We start from the raw sequence: 27,981 nt of genomic DNA on the forward strand, positions 1-27,981 counted from the left end.
CACACCATCATGACCATTTCTCTGCACGTGGTAAGCTGCCTCCCCTCCCCATGAACAGACCACTGACCTCTTAAGAGGAGCCAGATGAGTGACAAAATCACCCGGTTAAAAACAGGACTTTTATTTTTTACGTAAAAAAGAGGACATAAAAATGGACCTTTTTTATTTTTTTTTTTCTGCTCAGGTTCTGACAGCCACTAGCTGCTGTCCCCACTGTCTGCATTTATCTCCAGCTATGGAGGGGAGGATAGACAGTTAAGATAAAAGCAATGAATGAGGTTAAAAGTCACAGAATCTCAGCGGGGATGAATCTCAGAACAAAGCAGCCTGGATCCTTCCCCCTTTAAAAGGAGCTAAAATCCTGGCACACTACCCCTGTGACAGAGAGATCTTTGACCCCCAGTAAGCCATTCCAGATAAGGAAATTAGGAAAAGTCTTTCTAAAACTGCTTAAGCCCAACACCCAATGCCCCTTGCAGAGCTGCCTCTGACCAAGCTTTTCCTGACAAGGACTCCAGTCCCAGCAGCCCTTTAGAAAAGCACACAGGCCAGTCACCTCCTGGTCACGCTCTGTCCCCCAGCAACATCCCCACTTTTAGCCTTCAGAGCACACTGGGCATCAAAACCAGGAAAGGCAACCCAAAGCCCTGCAGTTGCAATCCAACAAGTGGGTAGAGAGGAGCAAAGAGCCAGCAAGAGGTACACCCTGGAAAGGGCACTGGGTTTGGGGATCAGCTGACAAGCAACAAGCATATCCCTGGGCAATACAGCAAAAAGGAGGAAGTAAACGTTTTAACGTTTACCTTTTGTGAAAAAGGTAAAAAGATAAAAGAAGGTATTGAAGAATATCTGGGTGGACTATTTCATTTCATTTCATGTAGGTCAAGCCAAGCATGTGGCCAAGTTAAAAACAAAGCAGAGCCCTTTCAATAACTGATCTGACTGTCCCCATCCAAGCCCGTTCAGATGGGCTGTGACAAAGCCAGTCCTCCAGGCACCAATACATTCATGTAACTGTCAGGTAACAGCTTCAGCCTTGGAAGAAAAGGAAGAGGCAGTACTAGAAGGGGAAGAAAGATTATTCCACCCTCTAGGTGAAAAGAGACACAAAGTAAGAGCCAGAAGCTACAGCTTCCCTGAAGATATCACTCCTATGGCGTCACGGTGCTCAGCTTTAGAGATCAACCCAGTGCAGGGACAGCCAGGCACCCCACTCCTCTGGCAACCCTTAAAACAGGATGAAGAGGGGCACCTGAGCAGGGCACATCCTGGGCAAACATACCCGGAAAGAACCTGGAGCTTGCTGGCCCCTCTGCCAACACAGCCAGTCCTCCTCTTCCCAAGGCCTCAGACTCCTTCCTTAATGATGAGGTTGCCTGCTTTGGACAGATCCAGTTGCTTACTCCGAGCTCTCTTCGACCTCCTTTTGTTTCTTCTTCTTCTTCTTCTTGGTGCTGGTCTCACTGGTCTGTGGAGAGGTTGGAAAGGTCAGAAGAAATCCAAAAGGAATCCCTCACTGCTCATTTCAGGAGGAACAGCCCCACTCCAGAAGCACTGCAGGCTCCCCATTGCCACAATGCTCCCTCACCACCATAAAAGCACTCAAGCACAGACTGAATGCCAGCACCATCCTCCCAGGGCCCACGACAGGGCACCAGAGCACAGAGGTGGCCTGGCAGGAACCCATCAACTGTCCCAGGGCTGCTCACCCCATCCCCGCCCCACTGTACATCCACTCCCACAAGCCTCACCTGCCCTATCTCCCAACAGCCAGTTCAGACTACAAATGCACCTCTGTAAAACATCTTTCTCTGCTCTGGGAGCCTGGCACTTTGTGGACATGCACAGCAGGATGCTGATGTGTTTTTCTTGGAGGTATTTGGGACACACAGCAACCTCCCCCACTTTTAGAGCACACCACGGCAGCACCCATTACTTACCAATTCTATTTGCTCTCCCCCACTCTCGGCTGCCTCTTTGGCCTTCTTCTCTTTCTTCTTCTTTTTCTTTTCCTTTTTGCTCAGCTCCTCTGGTGGAGGGGTGGCAGGGGACGGGGGGTTCACAGCTTCATCATTTTCACTCTCCGACTCTCGCTTCCTCTGTTGGGGGACACGTTGTCAGACACACCAACACCTTCCAACGGAGCTCAGGGGAGGGGGAAACTGTTTGCAAGCCCACTGCAGTATTTTGCCTGATTCAATCCAACTTCAGTTAACAATGCTTTGGGCAGGCAGGGTGACCTGCAGACTGTCAGTGGCCCCTCCAGCACATGCTGTCCAGGATTTGCTTCTGCCAGTATTGCACCCTGTACTTCTCAAGGTTTCCTGTATCCCAAATATTCATGTAAAACACTACTTCACCTTTTCAGAGGCATGCAAAAGCCCTGACTTAGGGAATTTTAGATGCAACTCTTGCATGGACCTTTCTGCAACTGTCTGTAGTCTCCAAGAAGGTTCTCTGCACTCAAAGCACAGAATCCCAGAGACAAACACCCAGGGAGGGTAAGGCCTTCAGGAGGTCACCTTACAGCCAGCTTGTGGGCCACTGCACATGTGGAGGGTCTAGGCTCCCACAACATGGAACACCCTGTGAAACAAGCAGCACACAATCCATCACCCAATACAAGCTGCCTAAAGGAAGTGGTGCATATCCATTCTTCATCAGGGCCCAAAAATGCTACAGCCAGAGAGCACCAACGATACTCACTTTTGAAGCCCTCTCCAGCTCTGACACAGGTTGGTGATCAGCAGCTGCTTCTTTCTTAGAAGAATCCCTGCAAGGAAAGATGCCCAGGCTGAACAGGACAGTTGCTGCCTCACGCTGCTCTGCACACGTACAAACCCTCACAAGGGCTCCACAACCCACCCCAGGAGCTGGGTGGGGAAGCTGGTGTGGGGAAGACCTGCAGCCTGCACCAGGGCCAGCTGGGCTGGGCAACAGCAAGGCCTTTCCCATTAATTTAGCAGACTGACTCCCTCTAGAACCACAAGACAGGCTAAAAAGGGATAACTGTCTGCTCGGGCACTTTCCTTCCGACACTGCCCAACATCTGCAAGAAATGCAACCGCACCACACAGGTCAGGACAGCCAACAGCCCTGGGCCAAGCCTAACGTGTTCCACGATCAAACAGCAGCACCCAACCCTGCCCTTGCTGCACAGTGCTCCCCTCTGAACACCACGAGGGAGCCACACACCCTGTACCCACCTGTAATCCACATACTCCTTCTTCCAGGAATCTGGTGTGTTCTCGTTGGGCTTTCCGTGCTTGTCCAGCAGACCCTTCTGGATCATCATCTTCTTCTGACTGGCCTGAGAGCAAAGTGCAACAAGTCAAACTGCAGCTCCAGGTAAGAAAGATCCTCCCTGGGGCTTCAGCCACTCAGCCTAAGAGAAGGTAATCCAGGAACAAGCCAAGCCAACAACTACAGTGTGCTTAACGCTTTTCCAAGGATCTTCTAATAAATCACACAAAACATGCCCTGCACAGCAGCCTAAATCTCAAGACCAGAGGCATCTTCATTAGTAAATAAGGAGCCAATGGACGTTCCCACCCTTCCTGTTCTTCAGGCACAATTCAGTGTCTCACAAGACAGTTTGCATTTAAATAGTGTTGCAGCTGCACCAAAAGGAAAAGCAGCTCCTTGCCCAGCCCCTCCAGAGCCATCAGCATGGGGTGATAGATGAGGGTCATCTTTGCACAGAGTGCTAATGCCATCCACTTAACATCATTTGGCTCTTTACCAGAGGAGGGCTGGTGCTGTACAGACCCGAGGAGCCCATTCCTTAACACCTGCAGTGGCCCCAGCTGGGCCTGGAGTAGAACTGCCCAGGCTCTGTTGGGAGGGAAAGCCTTGCTCCCATCACCCCCTGACACCAGGAAGTGCCACCCCCATGGCTCCAGAAGGCTGCAGAATTACAGGAAATCCCTGAAGAAGACACAGGCACAGCTCTGCCCAAGGGGGACCCCAGAGTCCCACATCCCACCAGCTGGGCTCCCACCACTGCACTGGGACAGACTGCACCCCCACACCACTCACCTTGGGGCCCAGACCCCATTTTCGGGGATATGTGTCTCTCTCCATGATCACTCTCTTGATCTTTGCCACGATGCCATGGTCACAGGTAGAAATGACTGCTGTGGTCATCAAGGCAACGGCTGCAGAAGCAGGCAGGGAGGCCATTAACTCTTTAATAGCAGAACTATCAGCACAAAGAGGACCAACACCCCCCACCAGGGCTGTCTCACCCCAAAGACTCACTGGAAGCAGGTTCTGGACTAACACTTCCAAGAGCTGCCCTGCTCAAAGGCAGCAAGTGTGCCAGCCATGGATTAACAACACCACTCCCAGGCATCTCAAGGAACCACACCACCACAGGAAGGAACAGAGCTGGTCCTTTGCCAGCTCCCAAAGTCTTGCAGAACCAAGCTAGAGGAGACTAATCCTACCAATAATTTATGTTTTTCGCCCCAGGACCCCAAGATGACCAGAGTGCAGGCAGTACAAAGAGCAGGGTTGAATGGCCTGGCTGTGTTAGAGCTCCCAAGGCTCCTCAATCCCATGGGTCTGGACAGAGCATGGGGCCATGCAGCACTGAGCACCATCACTGCGTGTCAGCACCTGTCACCTACACAGCTTCTCTGAAGGCCCTTTAAAGGGCACCCTTTGAAGTCACTGCACAAAAGGTGGCAGTTGCTTGAGTCCCTTTGCACTGATCTGCTCAGGAAGTGTGATGTGCCAGGTGGCAGCGTGTGATCAGACACCATCCCTCGTCCCAGTGAGGATGGAGCCCCCCAGAGAGGGGCTCCAGCCTTGCCAGCACTGCTCCCCTCCTGCAGGCAGCCAGCCACACATCACAGCAGCCCCCAGCAGGACACTGGGAGACTGCAGGATGTCTGGAGGCTGCGCAGCACCCAGACCCTAGAACAGGAACCGGGGTGCTGCAGGAGGGCAGCACCACTGCACTCAGAGAATGGATAAACTGCGTCATCACCTCACACACACAGCACACCTGAGCACCACACACAGCTCATGAACCCTTCACAGCCTGCCCAGCACTGACTGTGTCTTAACACCAAGTGCCTTGGGCCCACAGTCCCCATTAGGAAGCACTAATCAAACCTTCTCTGCACGGGGACTCATTCACTGTCACACAGCCTGGTATTTCTGCAGTTAGCTGGGCACAAGAAGAATGAGGAGTTTCATACCTAGGCAGATAGCTTCTCCTTTTGTGGTGATGACAACAATCTCCTGATGAAGCTCAATACCATCTTCATACCTCAGAACACCAGGCAGCATGATCTTGGCTCCATAGCAAATGGCATTAACCTGAAAATGTAGAGAACAAGAGGGCTTAAAGCTCTTAGAAGAGTAAAAATAAGGTAACGAGTGCCTCTAATTTTTAGCTTCTCATTGCCATTACCATCCCAGCAATAATACCCCTAACTATTTATTTTTGTCCACTACGTAAAACTTGGGAGCTTTGGAAGAAGCCAGCAAAGCATCTATCACAGTGGGTGAGGCAGATCTCTCATAACCATCAGCGTCCTCCTCAAGTGAGGAGAGCAGATTCTGTCACTTAATTCTTGGCTCTTGCATCTCACTGCTGATCTGGCAGTGACTCTCACTGGGTTCTACACAAGTCACAATCAGGACAGCATTGGATGTCACACGGCTCCTGGTTCCCCATATTAAATCTGCACAAGTCAAGAGGACGCTGTGCACTGTCAGCTGGCCCTGCCTCAGGAACTCACTGCACTGTCTTTCATGACGAGCCTCTTGTGTGAAGTCAGCAGCTTCTCCAGGGGCAGGATGACTCTCCTCAGGTAGCTCTCATCCTTGTTGTTGTCGTACTGCCACTGTGCATCCAGCACGTCGTGCATGGTCACCATGTTGTCCTGCCGAGACACAACCCCTCTAAACTCTCTCACCAGCCACCAACTTGAAACACCAACACATACACAGAAAAAGCAGCTAAAGTCCAACAGCAAATGTGCTGAAGGGAGTGAACAACAGATGCCCAACTCAAGCATTAAAATGCATTCTAAAAGAAGCAAGAGTACTTTCCATCTGAAGCTTGAGGGCAGCCTGACTTGGTCTACCAGACTTCAACCTTCCTAATCTTGTATCTAGTGTACAAGGTCTGTCCACAGGAAACTTTAAAATACAACCTAAAGTAACTTCCTGGGACTTCTAGACAGTCCAAATTAACCAGCTCTTCCAACTGTGACATGGAATAAATCTTGGAAGCAGCTGTAAGCACCCAACACTTGGAATTCAGAAATGACTGCCAGTGATTACAGCTGTGCTAAGAGCACAGAGGGGTGGGGAAGCACTTGCATTTTGATACTGCAGCTTTGCAAAGAGAGAAATTAGTTCTGGAGGATCCATCTATGAGCTGACTGAAAAGACTGTACAACCATTCAAGATCACACTAGGCTGCGTCTCCCAGGCTCATTCCAATGGAACACATTCCCTGGGCTGTGCCAATGCCAAGCTGACAGCTCACACTCCTGAACCTGTGGAATGTGTGGTTTGTAGGCTGAGAAACACAGGTGACATAAAACAAACCTTCAGTCACCACGGTGCACTTCCCAGTCACTCGCTGTCCCAAAGTTTAATTACCAGAACAGGAGCAACATCCTGAACTGAACTCAACACTTTGGTTACAGACCACCTATGGAAAGAGTTCCCACTTTTCAGGGGCTTTTCACAAAACTCCTCCCGGCAGCCACGTGCATAAACCTTCTCCTAACACTGTAAAACTCACACAGCTCCAAGAAATCCTTCGCAATTCTGACCGTTTCAAGGGGGCTGGTTACAGTGAGAGCTGCCACTCTACCTTCTCTCCCAGGACGCCCGAGCGGACTCTGCGGAGCTCTTGCATCTGGCCCCCCACACCCAGCAGCAACCCCAGGTGGACACACAGAGTCCTGATGTACGTGCCTGCTTCACAGCTCACCCAGAAGATACCTGGAATGGATGACAGAGGAGTATTTAAAGCTGTCATCTAGAAATGAACCACATCCTTTAAGAGAAGCCGTATTTCCAATCCTTCACAGAGCCATCAGAATGGGGTGATAGATGAAGGTCATCTTTGCCCTGAGAGCTAGTGCCATCTAATTGACATCATTTGGCTCTTCCATGAAGGATGCAGCAGTACAAGAAACAGATGGGATTTGCTTCTCAGCACACAAAAACAACGCATGAAGCACTTACTGCTTGGCAGTGGGGAGAATTTAGGTCTTAAGATATCTGCCAAGCATACAAAGCAGCCCATTTCACAGAAAATTTTATCAGCTGCCAGCTTAAGAGGAAGAAGGCAGGAAAGCCCTGTTTTACCTAATCTTCTCTCAGGATCATACTCCACCAGCTTGCTCTCATAGATGGTTCTGACTCTCAGTTGTCGTTTGACAGCAGCGATGAGGGGTGGTCGCTGAAACAATGCGCCTGTCAGAGTTTCTACTGCCTGAGGGAGGAAGGAGAAGCAATAGCTCACACCTGTGCCCAAAGGTAGGAGCACCTTGGAGTCTCCAGCAACCATGACCATTCCCATGAGTAAGAAAACACAAGGTTCATCATAATTTGGTGAGGTCATATTTAATAAAGCCAATCCAAACCCGTGATGTGCTCAGGATGCCACCCCAGCTGCCAGTGAGCACAGCCAGGCTTTTCCCATCAGGTGGCAGCGTGTGATCAGACACCATCCCTCGTCCCAGTGAGGATGGAGCCCCCCAGAGAGGGGCTCCAGCCCTGCCAGCACTGCTCCCCTCCTGCAGGCAGCCAGCCACACATCACAGCAGCCCCCAGCAGGACACTGGGAGACTGCAGGATGTCTGGAGGCTGCGCAGCACCCAGACCCTAGAACAGGAACCGGGGTGCTGCAGGAGGGAAGCACCACTGCACTCAGAGAATGGATAAACTGCGTCATCACCTCACACACACAGCACACCTGAGCTCCATTCCTGCCCCCTCATCTCCCATCAGTGCCCAACACTTTGCATGCCAGGTGTCAGCATGGCTGAGAGCAAGGGAGACTTACCCTGGCCAGCTGAGCCTCACTCTCAATTGCATTGTGCAGCCGAACAATTCCCACATACTCTTTGCCTGAAAGAATGACAAGAGCAGTCAGGAGTGGCCACTTGCATTTAATGTTGACCTCCAGGTCCACACTCCCTCAAAACCACGTGTCCCCAGGGCCCTGAAATCTTAACAACCACCTCTCCTAGGAATAGGAGGAATAGGAATAAACGCACAGTTTATTCTGGAGCCGGTTATTCTTCCAGGGAAATAAACCTAAGCTACATTTATTTCTTCACCGATTTTTATTTCACTGGACTGGTAAGAGGCTGAGGCTGTAAGTTCAATTAGCACATAAAACCTTGTCAGAAGCGTTTTCGCTGACTTAAAACACTACAAGCCCCAGAGGAGCAACCAAAAATCACTTGTGACAGCATGGATGTGCCCTCAGTGGCTCAGAGTGACATGCAACCCTTGAATTCAAGGCACTGAAGGCCAAGATCGGCCCTTTCAGTACTGGAAATCTCCACTTTGTCTCCAAAAGCACTTCACACGTTCCCAGTCACTGTAAATGGCCTGGGCAACAAACATACCTGCGCTCTGCTGAGATTTGACCAGGCGTGTTGCCCTCTCAATGCACACAATGAGGCACCCAGTCACCTTAGGATCCAGAGTGCCACTGTGTCCGGTCTTCTCCACTCGGAGGATGCGGCGGATCCACGCAACCACCTCATGAGAGGATGGATTGGAAGGTTTGTCGAGGTTAATAAAGCCAGACCTGTAGTGCAAGATGGCAGAGAGCAGGGGCTAAGCACCAGGGTAAGCACAGCAAGAGTGCACACACTGAGCTGCTCCGTGCACAACAGGTTGATATATTCCATGGTCAAGGAGTTCTCTTCTCCCCTGACTGCTCTGTACTTAAAAGACACCAAACTCCAAGCAGTCTCAAAGCCTAGCAGGCCAAAGGACTTTTCCAAAGACCCAGAGAGTTCCTCAGGCGTTTGCATGTTCATCCATAGACCAGCCACAGCCCCAGAAAAAAAGCAAACTTCACATTAGATGTTCACTGATTACTGGCAAGGCCCTGAGTCAAGCAGAAAGGTACAAGGGAAACCCAGACAGAAAACGTTTTGAAGGTATTAACTGTGAAAGAAAAATAAACCACTCTGGCCCTTATTGCACTCACCTAACATAATCAGAAATCTCTCTCTTCAGAGGATTAGCACCAGAAGGAAGAGGTGTGTAGTGTGCTGTCCTCACATTTAACTTGTCAAAGCTCTACAAAATCCAAGCAGAAATTACAAATCTTCTTGAGCTCACCCTGGTTTCAGCATTGCTTTCCTACATCTCCGCCAGGCACACAAGATCTGATTTGTAAATGTCAGGGCCACTTCCAAAATCAAACACACCCAACAATGAAACCACAATGTTTCACAGAAGAAGAAACAAACGAATCTTGCGCGGAAATAGATGGGAAAGCAGCAGAACACACATCTTTACAGCAGAGGATAAATCCAGTATGCCCCAGAAACTCAGCACAAGCAACTTGGGAGTCTATACACATCACAAGCTATGGCCAGACCCAAATAAAAAGCTCAAGAAATCTGGCACGGTACACTTGTAAAACAGGCATGAAAATGATACTGCTGGTCAGACTCGATAACACGATTTCTGCATGCAGCGGGGTTACACAAAGCAGCAGTGCACTTCCACGGGCAGAGGACAAAAGGAGCGGGAGCAGGGACGGACCACGAGGCCGAGCAGAACCCGCCGTACCTTTAGCAGCAAGGGCCACTGCGACGTGTCCAGCTGGGGCACTCGGGACTCGGGCTTGATGAGAAAGTCCTCCGTGTGCTGGATGTCCTGCGGGGGGGCGGAGTTCACCGGGATCAGAGCGGGAAAAGCCGGCGGGCCGCGCTCCCGCCGCCTCCACGCGCCCGCTCCACGTGGCCCGGGAGGCTCCGCTGCCGCATCCACGTGGGGCGGCCGCGCTCCCTGCGGGAACGGCGCGGGAGAAACCCAGCCCAGCCCAGCCTTACTCACCCTCCCCATCAACCATCCCACCGCGTCCCCACGGATGGGTCTGGGGGAGCCCCCCTCGGCACCCCAAACCCGGCCCGGGCAGACCCCCGCCCCCGCCGCTCACCGCAACATCCTCATCGGCGAGCGCCCGCTTCTCCTTCTTCCTCTTCTTCTTCACGCTGGAACCTGCGGGAGCGACACGCCGGCAGTGAGCGCGGGGAGCGGGGCAGGCCCGGGAGGGGAAAGGGGGAACGGCGAGGGGAGGGGGCAAAATCGCCCGCAGACCCTTCCCCCCCGTGTCCGCCCGGAGCCCCCCGCCGGTCCCCACCGCTGCGCACCGTCCCCATCCGCCATGGCCGCGTGGTGTCCCCGCCGCACGCACCGGAACGGCCGCCCCGTCCCGACGGGCCCCGCGACGGCCCCGCGTCACCGGCCCCGCGTCACCGGCTCCTCGTCATCGGCCCCGCCCGCCGCGGCCCTTCCACCGCCCCGCCCGGCAGGAGCATCCCCGCCCGGCGCCCCCGCTGCTCCCATTCACCACTGCTACTCAACTAGATACAATTCTAGTAACAGTTTCGTCTGTCTTAATTTAAAAAGGACAGAGTCATAGAATCAACCGTGTTGGAAAAGACCTCCGAGATCGTCAAGTCCAACCCTTGATCCAACACAGCCCTGGCTACCAGATGATGGCACTAAGTGTCACATCCAGTCTCATCTTAAAAACCTCCAGGGATGGTGAGTCCACCACCTCCCTGGGCAGCGCATTCCAGTGTCTGATCACACTCTCTGTAAAATTTTTTTTCCTAATATTCAACCTAAACCTCCCCTGGCAGCGCTTAAGACCGTGCCCTCTTGTTTTACTGACAGCTGCCTAGGAGAAGAGACCAACCCCTACCTGGCTACAACCTCCTTACATGGAGTTGTAGAGAGTGATGAGGTCTCCTCTGAGCCTCCTCTTCTCCAGGCTGAACACCAGCTCCCACAGCCTCTCCTCATAGGACTCACACGACTTGTGCTCATCCTATGTACTTTTGCCACACAGATTTTTACTTTGTTTCCCCAGCAGACAGAGATAGCAGCAGAAAAGAAATAAGCTAGCAGTCCATTCATTCTTTTCGCCCTCCACCACTACTTTAATTCTCAAATTCCCTCAGCTGTAGTGGAGTTGCCACTGTGCAGGCTCAGTTCTTTGGGTTACCAGCTGTTACACAGAGACTGACCCCAGGCCACCACTTGCTAGTCAGCGACAAACTCCCTTCACCCACCACAAAATGCACAGCCTCATGTTGGCTGCAGTGTCTCTCATTTTCAGGAGGGGAAAAAAATTAAAATCTCTTTTTTTTTGTTTTTTGTTGGGGTTTTGTTTGTTTGTGTTTTGTGTGGGCTCTTTAATTTTCTTTAAAAAAACAACTCCAGCAACATTTGATCCCCAGATGCCCAAATCCTCCAACACACACAAACTGCAGCCAGTCCTTTAATGCACAGCCTTGTTCTGCCCCAAACCGGCCCTTCCGCTTCGGGATTACACTTTTTCCAAGCAGGACAACATCCAGTACATACAGTGAGCAGTTTACTATGACACAAGGTGAACACATCTGCTCATCAACCATGGCTTGAGTGCATTACAGAGTCGGTATTAAAAATAAATAGCGGGACAGTCTGTGTTGAAACTACCAGTCCGAGCAGTCCCTGCAAGTGCTCAGAGCCCCTGCCCGGCGGGGCTCAGCATCTCCTGCAGCACCAGGTGCAGCAGGTGGTTCTGCTCCGCGCTCAGCAGCGGCCACAGCTCTGCCTGCAGTGCCTTCAGTGCCTCCACGTCCTTCTCCTGGCATGCCAGCACGGCCGACTGCAGCAGCAGGAACAGTTCTGCCGGCAGGTAGCTGGCGGCCGGCGGTAGCCCGCCCGCCCCGGGGCCGCCCGCGCTGCCGGTGGTGCTCGCCCCGCCGTCGGGCGCCTCCCAGCAGTACTGCTCCAGCGTGCGGGCGTGCTCGGGCAGCAGCTTGGCCGGCGGCGGCTGCAGCAGCAGCAACAGCAGCACCCGCGACACCTCGCAGCGCGCCAGCACGTCCAGGAAGGCACCTCCAGGAGCCGCCCCGGCTCCCGCCCCGCCGAGCCCGGCCCCGGCCAGCGCCTGCGCCCGCGTCAGCGCCGCCAGCGCCCCGGCGTAGTCGCGGGCGAGCAGAAGGCAGGACGCGCGCTCGGCCAGGCAGCGCAGGGCCTGCAGCGGCAGCCGGGCGGCCCCCAGCAGCTCCGCCGCCCGCTGCAGGGGCGCGGCGGCGCGGGCGGGCTGGCCCGTGTCGCGGAGCGCGGCCGCCAGCTCCAGGCACGGCCCGGCCGCCAGCGCGGGCTGCCCGCGCTCCAGGTGCAGGCGGGCGGCGAAGGCCCCGCAGCTCTGCGCCGCCGACACGTGCTCGCCGAAGCCGCCGCGCAGCCCCAGGCGCTGCCGCAGGTCCCGCTCCTGCCGCAGGAAGAGCCGCGCGGCCTCGGCCAGCGCGGCCGCCTCGGCGGGGCCGTGGAACAGGCTCTGCGCGCAGCGCGCCACGGCCAGCTGGCACCAGGCGGCGTAAGGCAGGCTCTCCTGGGCGCGCAGCTCCCGCGCCAGCGCCGCGAACTGCTCCGCCGCCTCCGCCACGTTGGGCTTGCGCAGGAACCGCCGCCGCAGCTTGGCCGACACCAGCCGGTACCGAGATAGGAAGTCGCCGTCGCTGCCGAGCCCCGGCCCGGAGCCGCCCGGCCCGGCGGGGCCGGAGCCGCCGCCCGCCGCCAGCATCGCCCGCTCCGCCGCGGAACTGACGCGCCGCCCCGCCCCGCGCCGCCGCCCAATCAGCGCCCGCGCCGCTGTCGCGTACCGAAGGGCGGGGCCTGGAGGAGGCGGGGAGGGGGCGTGGCCACTGCAGACTGCGCTGAACATTGTTGTCCCCGCCCTTAATAGGCGTGGTTAAGACGGGCCACGCCTATTAAAGGCGTGGTTCTGGCTGGCGGGCCCCGCCCCGGGTGCGCAGCGGGGCTGAGCGGCGATTGCGCCCCCTGGCGGCCGGGCGGACCCGCCCTCCTGCCCCGCCGCGGCCGCCGCGGGATCGGGAGCCGGACGGGGATGGGGATTGGGACCAGGTTCGGGATGGGGACCGGGATGGCGACGGGCTCTGAAGCCCCCAGATGAGGCCGCAGCAGCCAGGTTCAAACAAGAAAGGCTGACCCAAATGGTACCAGGTGGGTGGGTGAGCCTCCTGGCCGAAGGATGTGTGGGTGCAGGAATTTTAGGTGACTTCAAAGGGATAAGAGAACTCTTGGGGTCCCTAAATAGATAAGCCACACCTGACTCGGGAAACCCCCAGCAGCGCTGAAAATATTTGGTGCCCGAGAGGGTTAAGCGGGCATGTGAGATCACGTGTGCTTGCCCGCTTCCTGCATTTCCACGACCCTCCGCAGGAGGCACGGCCTGAGAGAGGGGCTGTTCCCGCTGTCCTGACGTCCCTACACGTGTGAGCACACGTACCCACCTGCACCCACTTCGCCAGCTGAGGTGACACGTTCTGCCAGACATCCCTCCCGCTGCCTCCCCAGCCCCGAGCATCCCACCGGACAGGCTCGGTGGCGGGGGGCACTCCGCTTTCAGCGTGTCCCGAGAGAGCTCAGCACAGCCACGTGGTTGCTGTGACACGGGCACTGTCCCACCCGTGTCCCACCAGCACACGGGTGAGGCCCCTCGCCCCCCCACCATGGCTCTGTGCTGCCTGTTGAGACCCTCGCGCTGGCACCTCCGCCCCCCGCCGCTCGCCCTGCTCGGCCCGGACCGCAGCCTGGGGACAACGACAAAGGGGAAAGGGAAGAAAAAGGCCAGGGAGGGCTGCAGCCTGCCAGATCCGTCCTGGGAGGAGAGGTACGGCTTTCCCAAAATGACCGAACGCTCTTCCGAAGCGGCAAGTGAGAGCGGTGGGTTTGGGGTTTTACCCTCGTGCAGCTCTTCCCAGTAAAAATAGAAGGGCCAGGACTCAGCTGTTTTTTCCCGCGAGTTTGGCCTGGGGATAGGAATAATGGAAAAGACAAATGGAAAGGTTAAGAGGAAAGGAGCAGACGGGTTGCCACAGTGGCAAGCAAAAAGTGATAGTCCGTTTGATTTGCAGTTCTCTGTCTGAAAGTAGTTGGCACTGGGTGCTTTTGGAAGCAGCTCCAAAAATCCCAGTAACCAATACCAGCAACTTATCCAGCTGTGGGGTGACGTTCTCCATGAGCTCAGTGAGTCAGCAGTTGATGGATAGTTATGATTGAACCATGTCCACCTCACCCCTTACTCTGCCTTTTTTTTAAATCGGCTGTTACGTGTTTTGTTCTTACTTGTTCTGCCTCAGATCAAAGTAGTGGCAAGTTCTGAGGTTTTTCTCTAAACGACTGCTGTGTGGGTCAGCGAGGGGTGGGCAGCTTGAAATTCCCTGCCTGCTCCACACAAACTGTGCATTTCTCTCTGGTTCACTGGGAGTTTGGGTGTTCACAGCCAGCTCTGTCACCAGAAAGTCCTGCCCATGAAGTAGCTGTCAGGGATGTTATGCCATGGGTATCAGGGGGGAGTATCTCTGGGCACTGCCATGATGTTGTGCTTTCCAGGTTAGCAAATGCAGTGACTCCACTGTGGAGACTTCCCTACCAAGAGCAGCTGCAGGTAAGACGTGCTTACACATATTTTTCTTTGCTGTGTTGCCCCAACTGCCTCTCCAATCTCCTTAAGCAACAGCCCTCATCATCTTAATGCTGTAAACTCTTCAGACCCCATTTACTGCTGCTTTAATCCTTCAGTTATGGTGAAGGATAGAACTGGGAGGTTCCTTATAGTACAGAGAATGGGCACTTGCACAGTGATCCTGTCCTCTGTGGGACAGCTGGTTCACTGGGGCTTCAGGCTGGACCAAGTGCTCCAAGGCCAGCTCTTGGGGACCATGGAGATGGGATTTTTCCCTCTTCCTGTTGCCCCAAGCAGCTTTGGTGATGAAAAGGGCAGAGTTCCTCTGGGACTATATTTTCACTTGCAGTATTTCCTCCTGTTGGACTTCCCAGGGGTGGGTGATGAAGAGCTGCCCACCATCATGTGGTCCTGTGAGAGTGTTTCTGGCTTAGAACTCCTCTGCAGGTGAAGTATGAAAGCCAGAGGAAGATTTTGCAGACACTGGCATCTCGTCTTGAGGAGCTGGGCATAGATGCACAGAAACCTGGTGGGCTCTGCTGTCCTCTCCAGCCTGTAGTCCCTTCTGTGAGTATCCTGTGGGAATGCTCTCCCCTCTGAGCCACTCACAGCCTCTCACTCAACAACTGAAGAGTCTCATGGTGGGCATTATTTGCTTGCAGAGAGTGTGCCTGTGGCAGTCCTCTCTAGCTTCTGCTTTGCAGCCTGATTGCCTGAGAGTGAAATAAGCCCAGTGCTTAGGAACCCTTTTTTTTGTGTCCAAGGCTTCCCTGATAAACCTGTCACCTTTCTGTCACAGAGAGCCATTTCTTCCTCTCCAGGGGAAGTACTGGGGTTCTCATGCACAAGCTCCATTTCTGTGTTTTGCACATTCACATGTATCTTCCCATGTTGCCAACAGAACAACCAGACAGGGTTTTGTCTTTCCTCCATTACTTTTAATCCAAGGCTTTATTTTTCCTTCTTTTCTCCCTCAGCCCATCATTAATGGCTACCGAAACAAATCTACTTTCTCTGTGAACCGAGGACCAGATGGGAACCCCAAAACTGTGGGGTTGTATGTAGGAACTGGCAAAGGTCAGTGCAGGACAAGAAACTCAGTAGAAAACTGCTGGCATGAGCTGGGCTGGGGCAAGGCTCTGCTTGAAAGCCTCCTCTCAAGTTAGAAGCCTGAATCCTGGGGGATGCCAATCACCAAAGCAGGGCAGCAATTTTAACACCTCAGTTCATTCGCTTCTTAAGAAATACCAGCTCCTAATTTGCAAAATACAACAGGAAGGACGATGGATGGGGTATCAGCCCCTTCAGGATTTAGCTTTGTTATTCTTAATTATGCTGTTCCCACGTTTTTGGCATGTTCCAGGAGCCTGTGCTGAGCAGGAAGAACATGGAGGGGTGTGCACTTCCATAGGCAGCAGAGCAGTGTTGAAGCATTTGGAGTGCATGAGGCAGTTTGGTGTTGTGCAGTGAAGATGTGAGCAGGGGAAAGGCCTCTCCAAAGTTTATCATGTTCAGATCGTACAGTGGTTTACTGTGCTCTGAAACAGAACAAATTAAATACCTGTCCATCTCTCTCCAGCAAGAAATATTGTCTGTGTGAAAGCCAACCACATGAAGAACATGCCCTCAACACACATACAAGTAGCCCAGGTAAATAAATAAGTCATGTCTGTCCCTAGACTGAAATAGAGGGACTGCAATAACTCTTGTTTGGGAGAACGTTGTAATTTTAGTTACTCCGTGTTTTCAAGTTCATTTTCATGGTCTGAAAAGTTTCATGCCTGACTCTGGTTGATGGAAAAGTACTTTTTTAAAACTTGCATCTTAATGTTGGAGCCTCTAAACTGTTCCAAAGAATGAAACTAATCAAATGAGAACGAATTCCTGCCAATCTATTAAAACACATAAGAACTGCAAATTGAAATTGTTAAAATGTTTTGTCTTTCAAGAGCCTGGAAAGAGCTTTCACCCAGTCTATTGAAAACAGAGAAACCAGATCATGCTGGTGGAAGGGCTGCCTGTCTTGGGGGTTAAGACCAGGGCAGTTGTCTTCGTGGTACTACAAATGCCATTTCCCCTCCCCTCAGTGCTATGAAGAGTTCATCTCTCGTTCCCCCCTGGACTCCTGCATCCTTTTCCATGAAGGTGGACACTGGCGGGAGCTCGTGGTTCGTACCACCAGCCGTGGCCACACCATGGCCATCATCACTTTCCACCCCCAGGAGCTGGGCCAGGTGAGGATGTGCAGGACAGAGCCCATGGCAAGAGGCACATCAGATACCCGGCTCACCTGAGCCTTCTGGGTGTATCCCTGGGAAAAGGTGTCTAATCAGGTTACCCAAACAGCAGGTTTTCCTTTCTTGCTCTTAACAGGAGGCACTGGCTACTCAGAAAGCACTGCTCAAGGAGTTCTTCACGTGTGGACCTGGAGCAGTCTGTGCCTTGACTTCACTTTATTTCCAAGAGAGGTATATGTCTTGGCACAGGGAATGAGTGGAAACAAAGCCACCTCCTTTTTATCCCCCTTCTCTGATCAAATTCAAATTCTATCAGTTCAAGGAGTGCTTGAAGAGAATGACAAATGTTTGGATCCCACATAAAGATATGGCTTTAAAATGGCCCCATCTTTTTTTTTCCAAGCCTGTAATACTTGAACACACTGTGGCTCTACCTCATGGGAGTTATGAGACTGGCAAACTAAAGTAAAAGCCTACAGTGACTTTTCCAAGACAGTAAATCATACTAGAAGCAAAACTGGGGAATAGACCCGAGGATTGCTGCCTTCTGCTAGGTCATTTTGATCCTTTTAATGAAATCTAGGCTGTGCAAGTCACAGATCCCTTACAAAGAATCAAAATTCTTGATCTTGTTGAGAGGCTCCCACAAAATAGAGGTTGCCTGGGGAGAAAACCATCCTCCCCTGCCCACGAGCACCCTGGGAATGTCAACCAGCTCTCTGCTGCTTTCTAAGAGCTGTTTTTTGTGTGGTCTACCAGCACCATGACACGCTGCTCCCACGAGCAGTCTCCCTACCAGCTGCTCCACGGGGAACCTCACATCTTTGAAGAACTGCTCGGCCTGAAGTTTCGCATCTCTCCAGATGCCTTTTTCCAAGTGAACACGGCTGGAGCAGAAGTTCTGTACCAGGCAGTTGGGAAGCTCTGTCAGACTACTGGGGACACTGTCCTCCTCGACATCTGCTGTGGAACAGGTGAGTAGTGGCCGTGTGAGCCCAGCTCCCAGGGCTGGTGCTTTGCTGGTGCCAGAACTGATCCTTGCTATGTAAAGGCCTGTTTCTTCAGCATGAATGTACAGAGTATTTTTTGTCCCGTGATTCCAGGCACAATTGGTCTCTCTCTGGCTCGCCAGGTGTCCAAGGTCATCGGTGTCGAGGTGGTGGAGAAGGCAATAGAGGATGCTAAGTGGAATGCAGTGTTCAATGGTGAGTTCAAACTCGCCGTGGCAGAAAGTTTCAAACTAACTGCTGAAAAATCAGAAGTAGTAAGCGAGCGGGGGGACCCTAACACAGCAAAGGGTAGTTCATGTTATACCTAACACTTGGTGGGACTCTGTTCTTTTTGCTTCCCAGGGATCTCAAACTGTGAGTTTCACAGTGGGAAGGCAGAGGCCGTGTTACCACAACTCCTGGCGTCGTGGGAGGATGCCCGGCCGCTTGTTGCTGTGGTGAACCCATCTCGGGCTGGGCTACGTGAGAGAATATGCTATTTATTTTTTTATTTTCATCTTAATTTAGTAACGATTTCTCTCTCATCCTTCATCCCTCTGGGAAGCAGAGGGATTTCTCCCGCTGCTCTACCCTGCTTAATGTGCTGAGCTATCAGCATCACGGGTCTGAGACAGAACATGGCAAAATATGTGTCTCTTTTTCCCCTATATTTTCAACAGTTCAGGGCAGTTCTGTGAGGCTCTGTGTGCAGTCATTCCTCCTGGGTCACTGGGAAAGCAGGGTGTGTTTTTGCAGATTACAGGGTCGTGCGGGCCATCCGGAATTGCAGGACGATCCGCAGGCTGCTCTACATCTCCTGCAAGCCAGAGGGTGAAGCCATGAGGAACTTCCTTGAGTGAGCACTCTCCTCCCCTCCACTGACCTTAGTGACAGACTCTATTATGTCCAGACAAGGCTTGGGAAGGTTTTTGTAGTGGTTAAATTTTGCTGGGTGAGTTCTGCAGGTGAGATGCAGGACTAAGTGCATGGGCAGGAGGGGTTTATGCCTCCGTGTTGCTTTGGGTTTCCCTGCAAGCTGCACTTGCTGATTTAAGGTAGGGGGGTATTCTTTGGGTTTTACATACAGCAGGATGCATTATTGCATCAGTGAGGAGTAGAAAACAATGCAAACGTTATAATGGCATTGTGCAACCTTCCCCAACAAAAGAACACATCTGGATGTGAGATACAGAATCCACGGGCATCACTGCAGGAAGGTTGAGCCCTAGCCAACAAAGTGAAGCCAAGGGGATTAGTCACCTGCTTAGGGTTAATCATGGGGCTTTATCTGGGGTAGGCCTGTTTGCAGGTGATAAATCTGTCTGCAGGTGGCCACGAAGGTAGTGCAAAACTGAAAATTGCTTCCTAAGGGTATTAAGTGTCTTTCAGCTGGGATGGCTTGTGAGAAAGGGAGCTTTAAACTTGCCACTGGCTGTTCAGCTTGTCCCTGAGGTTTTCAGAGCTGGTTTGGGATTCAGTATTGGTGGTCCCACACCTCAGCCAGTGCCAGCTGCAGACTCTGAGGGACATTAGCCAAACAAACAATACCCCCTCGGTGGATCTTTTGTGCTATTGTGCTGCCAATAATGGTGGGAATGGGTTCTGTTACTGGTCTGAAGGTTGCTCTTTGCTTTCCACAGGCTGTGCTGCCCACCTGACTCACGGAAGAAGCTGACAGGAGAGCCGTTTGCCCCCGTGTTGGCAATTCCTTTTGACCTGTTTCCTCATACTGTTCATTGTGAGCTGGTGCTGCTGTTCACCCGCTGACAGGGAGGCAAGTATGCCAGCTGTGAGAGCTTGGGAAGCAACCTCCTACTGTGCTGGAGACTTGAGTCAATGGAGTTAGGATTTTAACTTATTTTCTGGATAGGTTGTATAAAAATAAATAATTTTGCTTTTTCTCTTACTTTGGGTTGCCTAGCAACACTGTTCTTTAAGGAACCACTTGGATTTCTGAGGTGAAAAGGTTCTCTCTAGCATTTCATCACCCTTCCTTCCCCTGCAAACCTGTTCTTGGGCTGCTGGTTAAAGCAGCCTGAAAAATACACTCTCCCTGTGTTGAGGAGTGTGCCCAACTTGGTGTTCCAGCTGCAAATTGTGCCCTGGGTGGTGGAAAATTGCTGGAGCCCCAGGCAAGGAACACAAAGACCATAGGGTGGGTGGCTCCTCACCCAGACACTCTGCAGAACTCAATGAACAATGAGAAGACCCCAGACCCTAATTTTCCATTGGTCAGAACTGTTGTGCAAGGGCCAGGAGATTTAGGGTGTAGGGGTATGAAAGCCCAGGGATTCCTTTGTTGGGGCCCTTCCTGGAGGCACCAGCTCCAGCTGTTGTTATGTTGCTGTGCCACAGTTAAAATACTTAAAGGATCCAGGTGTCTGGAAGCTCTGCTATGGGAAACTGGGGTTGATCCAGTGAAGGAAACTTGTCTGACTTTGTCAGTGGAGTGTGTAGGGAGTTAAGGCATCTGTGGGTTCACTGGAACCACTGATGCAAAGGGACTTTGGTCCCAGCAGTGACATTCTGGGCTGATGTGAGTGTGACCCCAGCAGTGGCGTCTGAAGGGTCAGACAGGAAAGGTTCCATAACACCTGGTATTGTGGGTTTCCACCATCAACATATGAATACATGCAGTAAAATCCACTGCATTTTCTAATACTGCCATACCATTAGTTCTATGCCTGCTTCAAGGATATTCCAGGGCTTTTTCAAGTTGATATTGAACTGGCTATGAAGAAACCGTAGGAACTAGAAATCCTCATGCTTCAATGGGAATATGTTGATTTCTGGGGGTCAGGGAAATATTCCTGTATAAGCTTCCAAACCCAATATTGAATCACTGTCAGTCACGTGGATAAGTTGGAGGCAATGAGATTTTTCTGTAAAATAAAATGAAAAGAGAACAGATTTCAATGTCTCTCCTTTCACAACTGCCTCCTCTTCTCCACTAACACGTACCTAAATATGAAGTGCCCTATGAAAATGTCAGCAGCAACATTTTTCCTCCTCAGGATGTTCTGCAATAGCTAATTAAAAGGATTTCTTGTGTTTTGTACCTGTCCTGTCCTGCTCACTGTGAAGCACAGTGTTATGTGAAGTTCTCTCCAGCTCTTCCAGAGATGTAGCTGCTGTAATGGGGAGGGAGGTGTGAGTGAGCAGTTCCCTTGCATTTTGTAAATTCCATGAAGTTTTGAATCAAGCCTGATAAACTCCTAAGGAAACAGGGAGAGCTGCCTGTATTTTTCAGACTTTAATTCCAGTCCTAATGAAACCTGAGCTTGGAATACTAACAACCAGCAGTTCTCAAGCCACAGGGGCTTAAAATAGATGCATTTAGGACTTGAGACTTATTACACCATTGTCCCATGAGTGTAAGATTCTTGCACACTGTTACAGCCTCTTGCTTTCGTTTTATACCAAAGGATGCAGTATTCCAGCAGTTCTGTTTTGTGTAATTATACCTTGGTTTCTTGCTGCAAGATCTGAATAGATTTCTGCCTAGCCTGGCTATGGTTTGATCAAAAGGAAATTTGTTGCAAATTGCAGGAGAGAGAGAATGACTTTAAATCAGAAAGTAACAGAGGATCAGAAAACCTTTACACTTGCCTCTGGAGAGCTGAACATATACAGGGCAGGTTTTATCTGCAGTGGAGGTGGGTGACACAAGTGGCCTCACCTTCCCTTTTGGGCATCTGGTTCCAGGAGAACCACAGGGACGAGACATCTCTTCTGCTTTCCTGGTGCAAATACATGAAGCAATATGTTGTTTGCTGTGTATGAGCATCTGGATACCTGGAACTGAGAGCTGTCTATGTACAAGAGACCCCTGGCCGCTTTTCCTCCACAGCACGTCATTCCCGTGTCCTCTCCTAACATGTCCTTGTTTTCCCACTAGTGAGCAACTGTGCTCTGCCTTTGGCTGCAGTCCCACATCCCTAGAACTGGCTCAGTTTCTGCTTTCTGTGGGCGATTTATGGAACATGCAAGGAAACAGAGGATGACTTGCTGGCAGGAGCGCTCCAGGTGCTGGAGCTGCCTGGCTCCGGCTGCAGGGCATTAGGACCCAGGGGTTGCCGAGTGGAGGAGGCTGAATTCCCTCCCGCTGTCATCCTCCTGCCTCTGCAGCTTTATCCCTACAGCCTTCAATGGTGACGGACTCCCTCCCACCCGGGCTGGCAGCCAGAGCCAGAAGGCCTCGCTAGGACCGGATCCCTGCAGCTCTATGGCATCTCCCAGGACTATCACCATCGTCGCCCTCTCGGTGGCCCTGGGGCTCTTCTTCGTCTTTATGGGGACCATCAAACTGACCCCTCGGCTCAGCAGAGATGCCTACAACGAGATGGTGAGTCGGGCGGCGGCAGCACGGAGTGGGGGGGGCATCAGGGCTCTCTCCCTTCCACCCTGCAGCGGGAGCAGTGGGGTACACACAGGGGGCCTGCCCTGGAGCCCCGGGCGATGGGAAGGCGAGGGGAGCAGCTTTTCTGTCTCCTCATTTGATAGACATGGAGAGAAGCCAATAATACGCAGTGCCCAAGATATCCTGGCGGCCCTGTCCCTGGAGAAACCTCTGTGGATAAGGATGGGGAGGGGAGGCAAGGAGGACGGGGAAGCACAGCACACTGATGCCTGCAAAAGGTGGGGGCACAAGGGTCCCTAAAAGCAAGGTCTGTAGAAGCGCCAGACATGCAGCAGGCAGGGACAGCTGATCCCTGGGAGAAAACCTACCCCCTGGGTGGGGGGTAGGAAAAGCAGATGCCTGCTTTGGCCGCCAGCTGTCCATTCTCACGACTCTGTGCTTTAAAGCAAGGACTTAAAGACACTGACTGTCTCTACCTCACAAGACTTGTGCTGGGATTAATTCATGATTGTGAAATGCTTCGAGATTCTTAGCTGGCAGAGGGAGATATTATTAATAGTCATCTCATTATTCTTTTTAGCCAGGGAAACGATCCTCTCCTCATCTTGCCTAACAGGAAAGGGGTGAGGAGAGGACGGAGAAGTCAGTGTGTGCGTTTCTCACCTGGTGAGCTGGTTGATGCTCCTCTCTGCTCAGGCCCAGCCCTGCTGCAGAGCTTTGCCAGCTGAGAGCTGCAGGCAGGTGTGGGACTGGCTGCCACATTTTACTTCCTCGTCTACGTTTACTTATTCTCCTGCCCCCCCTCCCTTTTCCCCACTATTTATTGCAGTAGTTGAAAAGCATTGGTATAATTTTTGTGTCCCTATAAAAATAGTGCTGGAAGTTTCCAGCACATTCTGTTCTCTCCCTTTGCTCCACCTGCCCAGCTGCTGCTTTTCCTTAGCTCTCAAATAACATCTGAATCGCAGTGTCTTGTCTGCAGCCCAGCACTGGGATCTCACAGATGAGAATCCCCAAGAAGTAACTCATGAGCAAGAGAGTGAGATAAAACACCCAGAAAACAAAGCCCTTAAGCTCTGAAACAGGAAAAAAAAAAAAAAAGGCACAGACTTTAGAAGCATTGCAAAATGCTTGCTCTGTAAAATATTCTGCTCCTCTGTCCCTTTCTGCTTTACCAAGAATCAGGCCTGCAGGTAGGAAAGATCCCTGGTTTTATAAGGAGAAAGCAGATATTCAACAGCACCATTATTCTTCATAGCCCATATTGTCCATATTGTCACATATTCATGGCTCATTAGGCTCTCCTGCCTTTGCTGTGCTGCATACCCTGGTGGTCTGTCGTGCCATGGAGACAGTGAAAACCTGACCTTGCTAATCCATAGGGATGGCTCTTTGCCCTCAGCAAATAGAGAACCTCTGTTACCTACCTACAGCACCAAACTTGCAGTTTTTCATTCAGCAAAGAACACAGTAGTTTGTCTATTAAAATACTCTGGGACATGCTTATGGTACATTTCTTTAAAAAGCTGTATTTTTTTACAACTGTTTAAAAATACTCTGCTCTAAGGTTTTAGTCATTGATGGTTTAAAATTCATCCTTCCAATGCATACTTAATCTTAGATTATTTTGTAGCAAAACTGACAACACTGTATATTTTTTAACCACACATGAAGTGTCAGATCCTCCCAGAAGGAAGCATCAAAATCTACAGAGAAGTGAGGAAGTTCTGTGTGCCCATAATGCAGTTTTCCAAAATCATAGGGAAGTAGATGCACAATTTATCAGTGCCTGTGAGAGCAGAGCAACCCTGCACCTGAGATTTGGTTTCCATTTCCCTCTCCCTGATTAGAAAGCAGATAACACAACACCAAGAATACCTGCAGGGATAGCATACCCAAGTGTAAGTGGAAATAATTTCAGTGATGACTCAGAGCTTTATTAAAATATATATAAAAAAAGGAAATACTTGATTGCAAAATAAACAAACAAAATAATAAAAAGCCCCTAAACAAAACAATAAGCCCACAAGCACCTAATGTTCAAATGTAAGAACCTGAACCTGTACAAGGACAGAGGTTGTCTTTTTCCAAAAAAAGTGAGGCAGCTGTGTAAGCAAGCTGAGTCTTGCAACTTACACTGCTTCTAAATCCAGCATAAAGCAGGGAGCAAACAATGTCAAATGTCAGCTTGCTTTCACCTGAGGAAAGAAAGGATCATAAAGCACAGGATAGGGCTGGTGAATCTCAGCTTTGATACGTCCCACATGAAGATTGCACTGCTCAGAAACACTGGGATATGGTAAATTGCTTTGAGGTAAAAAGAGACTTTTTTATGCACTTGGCGTGCCTCGGCTTTGCTGGGTGTGTTATTGAGTTTTATAGGACAAGCTACTCTTAGAGGTTCCTTTTTATAACAACATGGTTCTGCACTGCTAATTCTAGGAATCATAACTTCAGATTTCATCTGGGCTGGTCATAGTTCCAAAGAGGGGTGCTGTGTTACAGGACTGTTTTCCAGCAAGGAGACAACAGCTTATAAAGGGGGAATTGCAGGTTGATAGTTTAATATCCCCCCAACAGAAGCTTTACAGATTGGGTATTGCACCAGAGGGGTCTGTGATGTTTGAAGCCATCTTTGGGTCATATTGCACATCAGTCTCTTTCAATGGAAGTCACCTTGGCCTTCATTTTCTCACATGCTGGTGTCATACCCTATGACCGCTTGATTTCAGAAACGAGCCTACAAAAGCTACGTGCGGGCCCTGCCCATGCTGAAGAAGATGGGAGTCAGCTCCATCCTCCTCCGCAAGACCATCGGCGCCCTGGAAGTGGCGTGTGGCATTGTCATGACACTGGTGCCTGGTCGCCCCAAAGACGTGGCCAACTTTCTCCTGCTCCTCCTCGTGCTGGCTGTGCTCTTCTTCCACCAGCTCGTGGGGGACCCCCTCAAGCGCTACGCCCACGCCCTGGTGTTTGGGATCCTGCTCACCTGCCGCCTGCTCATCGCCCGCCAGCCCGAGGAGCTGCCGCCCGAGAAGAGGATGCTGTCGGTGAACGGGGATGAGCAGCCACTCATCCACGAAGCAGCTCCCGAGAAAGGCAAGATGAAGGTATCCTAGTTGAGTGCATGTGAGAAACACGGACCCTCGAGGCAGCTCTCTCCAAAATCACCCGGAAAAATTTGGTTTTTATTTTAAACCTATTTGCGTTTGGTTTTTTTTTTGTTGTTTTTTTTTTTTTTTGTCTAAATAAAGTTGCACTTGGGGTCTGAGAGATACAAGGTATGTCTACACCGTAGTCTTGCTTTTGCTGCTGCCCTGTAATGTAGAAAAACACAAGCCAGCTTTCCCGGGGACAGCTTGGAGGCAGTCAGCAACCTGGCTGGAGCAGTGCCGGCCGCAGCAGGAGCTGCAAAACCAGCCTGAGACCCTGGGCAGAGATTTGGGCGGGCAGTCAGGCTGCCCTGGCACTGCTGCAGTGGGGAGATTAGTCCCTGAGACCAGCCCCGAGCCCCAGACCTGGCCTGGATGCTGCTGCCTGGCAGTCTGGAACAGCAGCTGGGCAGGACATCACCAGTGTCCCTGTGCTGGCCTGTGCAGCCCCACCCACACACCTGCATTTCCTTTTCCATAGTCAAGGGGTAAAAGGGACCCTACTGTCCATACAAGTGCAGTTGGTTGCCTTGGAGAGAGGGATCCCTTCACTTTTGCTGCCTCTGTGCCCAGTCCTTTCTTTGGACTGGTTATCCAGGGAAAACATGAGATGCTCTGTTTGCATCTTCCTTGATTTCCATGTAGAGGCTCTAAAACTGGGACAGTGGCCTGATAACAGTAATATTTTGCCTGCTTCACACGAGGCAACGGCATCTCTTTATCCTTCTTGGCGGAGAGTAATGATCCCTGGAGAGGGGATGGGGAGCAGAACTGCCCAAAGAACTCCAAAATATCTGTCCGATGTCGGCAAATAGCATCGTGCTCCCCATTTCCTTGCAAGAAAAAACCTTTTTTCCACAGCTACTGTGACTTTATAGAATTGTTGTTTACTGCTGGTAGATGAGGGTCTGAACAATTCCAGGTACCTCATTGCTCATCCCACATACAGCCTCGGTGAGCTGGGAGAACTGTTACCAGAGCCTGAATCCCTGTGTTGTATCTGAAATCTTAGAGTGTCATAAGGAGCATGTGTTACCTCTGAATTTGTCTGGTTTTCTTAATGTTTGTCTGTTTTCAGTTTTTCCTTATTTTTTTTTTAATTATTCATGAAAATAAACTTTTTGAAATTTGGAGAAAAATGTCTTTACAGAAACAAATTTCTTATTTTGAGAGACAAGTCTGAAAACACCTCCCTGTGGTCAAACACTGCACCTAAAATGGGCAGAATCATTTCAGGCAATTTGAGAGAGAGACAAGGCGATACCTTGTTGAAGGCAGCTGAACACTATTTGGCTACACATTAATAATAACAGATACTTAAAGGAGACATTTGGATATTTTAATGAAACAGTCTCAGATAAATTTTGCTACAGTGTAATGTGGCCCTGAGAAAAGGTAACTCCAGTAAACTGTTAGCGTTGTATCTGTATAAAAATTGATGAGGGATGTTCACATGCAGTTCTCTTCTTGAGTTTGCTGCTGAAGCAGATGCAGCCCCATATATATACATATATATATATATGCTGAAAAAGCCTTCTCTCAGAGCCCTGGAGGGACTAAATTTCTCTTATCAGATGTGCACCCTGAGCAAAGGAACCAAGAGGCCACCTCTGCTAGACAATCTCATCCTCACAGACTACCTCAAGGTCATCCCAAATAGATACAGAATTTGCTTTACTCCCCTAAAGACACTTTATCTGCCATGCCCTGACTGGGGTTGTTAATCACATTTTAGCTCAAAACCAACTCAAAACCACCCCATGATGTGTATTTCCTACACAAAGTCCTCACAATTGAGCTGCTGCAGCTCTTTCTCCAGTCACCTCTCACTGAACATCCAGCTCAGCAAACCTTTGGGAACAAGTATTGTGTTTATATTTTGTGACATTCCTCACCGAAGCCTGTGTATTATTATTGGTCGCCCCAATAATACATCATCCCACGGAGCAAAGCCTACTAAAATACGTCCACTTTTTACACATTTGCAGCGAAATGAGTGACTGACTCGCAGCAGTGGCTGCGTGGTCTTTGTTACAGAGGGAGCCGGGACTCTCCCTGCAGCCCGGCAGCAGGAATTCTGGATTTCTCTGTGGCGGCCTGACCTCCATCACTGCCCCCCAGCAGGAACAAGCTATTTTTGGATGCTGCCAGCCATCTGTGCTCGATAAGAACTGCTCCACTCCTTTTGTAAGACCTCGATGCTAATTTACTCTTTTCTTTTTTTTTTCCTCTTTTTTTTTTTTTCCATGTTTTTATCTCCGAGTCCATAATTTCATTTCCCGGCCAGCCTCATCCAGGCGTCACTGCTTAGAGCCTCGGGGTTACTGGATCACCTCCGCGCTCGCTTTATATGTGCCTTTCCCCCCCCCCCAATTCTTTTTTAAGATGCGGGTTTAGGGCTAAACTTTGCACCCCCACGGAGGAGGGGACACCCCAGGACGGGCCGCACTTCCCCTCATGGGGATTTCCCGCCCTTCAGAGCCCCCTCCCGCCGGGCGCGGACCGCGCATGCTCAGAACCGCCGGGG

At 51.2% G+C, this 27,981-nt stretch overlaps 5 protein-coding genes across 7 annotated transcripts in view; 3 read left to right on the plus strand and 2 right to left on the minus strand.

Moving 5' to 3' along the window:
• Positions 1-89: 89 nt before the first annotated feature.
• Positions 90-10,461, minus strand: DKC1 (dyskerin pseudouridine synthase 1). Of its 3 annotated transcripts, none has more exons than XM_017819241.1 (15): positions 10,380-10,461; positions 10,166-10,227; positions 9,796-9,882; positions 9,206-9,297; positions 8,613-8,797; positions 8,042-8,106; positions 7,342-7,468; positions 6,842-6,972; positions 5,754-5,897; positions 5,208-5,328; positions 4,039-4,157; positions 3,207-3,310; positions 2,707-2,773; positions 1,941-2,099; positions 90-1,468 (listed from the first exon to the last, which is right to left on the minus strand). In XM_017819241.1, the coding sequence occupies exons 1-15, from the start codon at positions 10,393-10,395 to the stop codon at positions 1,400-1,402; spliced, it is 1,548 nt and encodes a 515-aa protein (XP_017674730.1). In that variant the 5' UTR covers positions 10,396-10,461; the 3' UTR covers positions 90-1,399. The 3 variants fall into 3 exon arrangements, with proteins under 3 accessions (XP_017674730.1, XP_017674729.1, XP_017674731.1); XM_017819240.1 differs by having other exon boundaries at positions 10,370-10,425; XM_017819242.1 differs by lacking the exon at positions 90-1,468 and adding an exon at positions 2,523-2,586 and having other exon boundaries at positions 1,989-2,099; positions 10,370-10,425.
• Positions 10,462-11,502: 1,041 nt separating this feature from the next.
• Positions 11,503-12,811, minus strand: LOC108499448 (factor VIII intron 22 protein-like). The gene has a single exon (XM_017819301.1). It carries the CDS (start codon positions 12,809-12,811, stop codon positions 11,741-11,743), a length of 1,071 nt encoding a protein of 356 aa, XP_017674790.1. The 3' UTR covers positions 11,503-11,740.
• A 353-nt stretch (positions 12,812-13,164) lies between these two features.
• Positions 13,165-19,848, plus strand: TRMT2B (tRNA methyltransferase 2 homolog B). Its single transcript, XM_017819300.1, has 12 exons — positions 13,165-13,921; positions 14,644-14,698; positions 15,164-15,283; positions 15,694-15,793; positions 16,296-16,366; positions 16,804-16,950; positions 17,090-17,184; positions 17,713-17,927; positions 18,057-18,158; positions 18,306-18,425; positions 18,699-18,798; positions 19,583-19,848. The coding sequence occupies exons 1-12, from the start codon at positions 13,761-13,763 to the stop codon at positions 19,707-19,709; spliced, it is 1,413 nt and encodes a 470-aa protein (XP_017674789.1). The 5' UTR covers positions 13,165-13,760; the 3' UTR covers positions 19,710-19,848.
• A 100-nt stretch (positions 19,849-19,948) lies between these two features.
• Positions 19,949-25,586, plus strand: TMEM35A (transmembrane protein 35A). Its single transcript, XM_017819302.1, has 2 exons — positions 19,949-22,287; positions 25,035-25,586. The coding sequence occupies exons 1-2, from the start codon at positions 22,168-22,170 to the stop codon at positions 25,419-25,421; spliced, it is 507 nt and encodes a 168-aa protein (XP_017674791.1). The 5' UTR covers positions 19,949-22,167; the 3' UTR covers positions 25,422-25,586.
• Positions 25,587-26,671: 1,085 nt separating this feature from the next.
• CENPI (centromere protein I) overlaps positions 26,672-27,981 on the plus strand; it is a 17,054-nt gene continuing 15,744 nt past the window's right edge. Inside the window, exon 1 of the mRNA XM_017819127.1 lies at positions 26,672-26,690. Coding sequence (XP_017674616.1) covers positions 26,672-26,690 — 19 coding nt within the window. The remainder of the gene's footprint in view (positions 26,691-27,981) is intronic.

This window comes from Lepidothrix coronata, unplaced genomic scaffold (genome assembly GCF_001604755.1).
Source record: "Lepidothrix coronata isolate B3197 unplaced genomic scaffold, Lepidothrix_coronata-1.0 Scaffold73, whole genome shotgun sequence".
Taxonomy (NCBI): domain Eukaryota; kingdom Metazoa; phylum Chordata; class Aves; order Passeriformes; family Pipridae; genus Lepidothrix; species Lepidothrix coronata.

Excerpts from the sequence above, each read along its gene's own strand:
- DKC1 (XM_017819240.1), bottom strand. Across the intron at positions 9,883-10,165 it reads TCGCCGATGAGGATGTTGCG|GACATCCAGCACACGGAGGA; the intron begins GTGAGCGGCGGG and ends GCCCCCCCGCAG. Across the intron at positions 5,329-5,753 it reads TCGTCATGAAAGACAGTGCA|GTTAATGCCATTTGCTATGG; the intron begins GTGAGTTCCTGA and ends CTACATTTTCAG.
- LOC108499448 (XM_017819301.1), bottom strand. The coding sequence starts at position 12,811 with ATGCTGGCGGCGGGCGGCGGCTCCGGCCCCGCCGGGCCGGGCGGCTCC.
- TRMT2B (XM_017819300.1), top strand. The coding sequence starts at position 13,761 with ATGGCTCTGTGCTGCCTGTTGAGACCCTCGCGCTGGCACCTCCGCCCC. Across the intron at positions 16,951-17,089 it reads ACCCCCAGGAGCTGGGCCAG|GAGGCACTGGCTACTCAGAA; the intron begins GTGAGGATGTGC and ends TGCTCTTAACAG. Across the intron at positions 18,426-18,698 it reads CCCATCTCGGGCTGGGCTAC|ATTACAGGGTCGTGCGGGCC; the intron begins GTGAGAGAATAT and ends GTGTTTTTGCAG.
- TMEM35A (XM_017819302.1), top strand. The coding sequence starts at position 22,168 with ATGGCATCTCCCAGGACTATCACCATCGTCGCCCTCTCGGTGGCCCTG. Across the intron at positions 22,288-25,034 it reads GAGATGCCTACAACGAGATG|AAACGAGCCTACAAAAGCTA; the intron begins GTGAGTCGGGCG and ends GCTTGATTTCAG.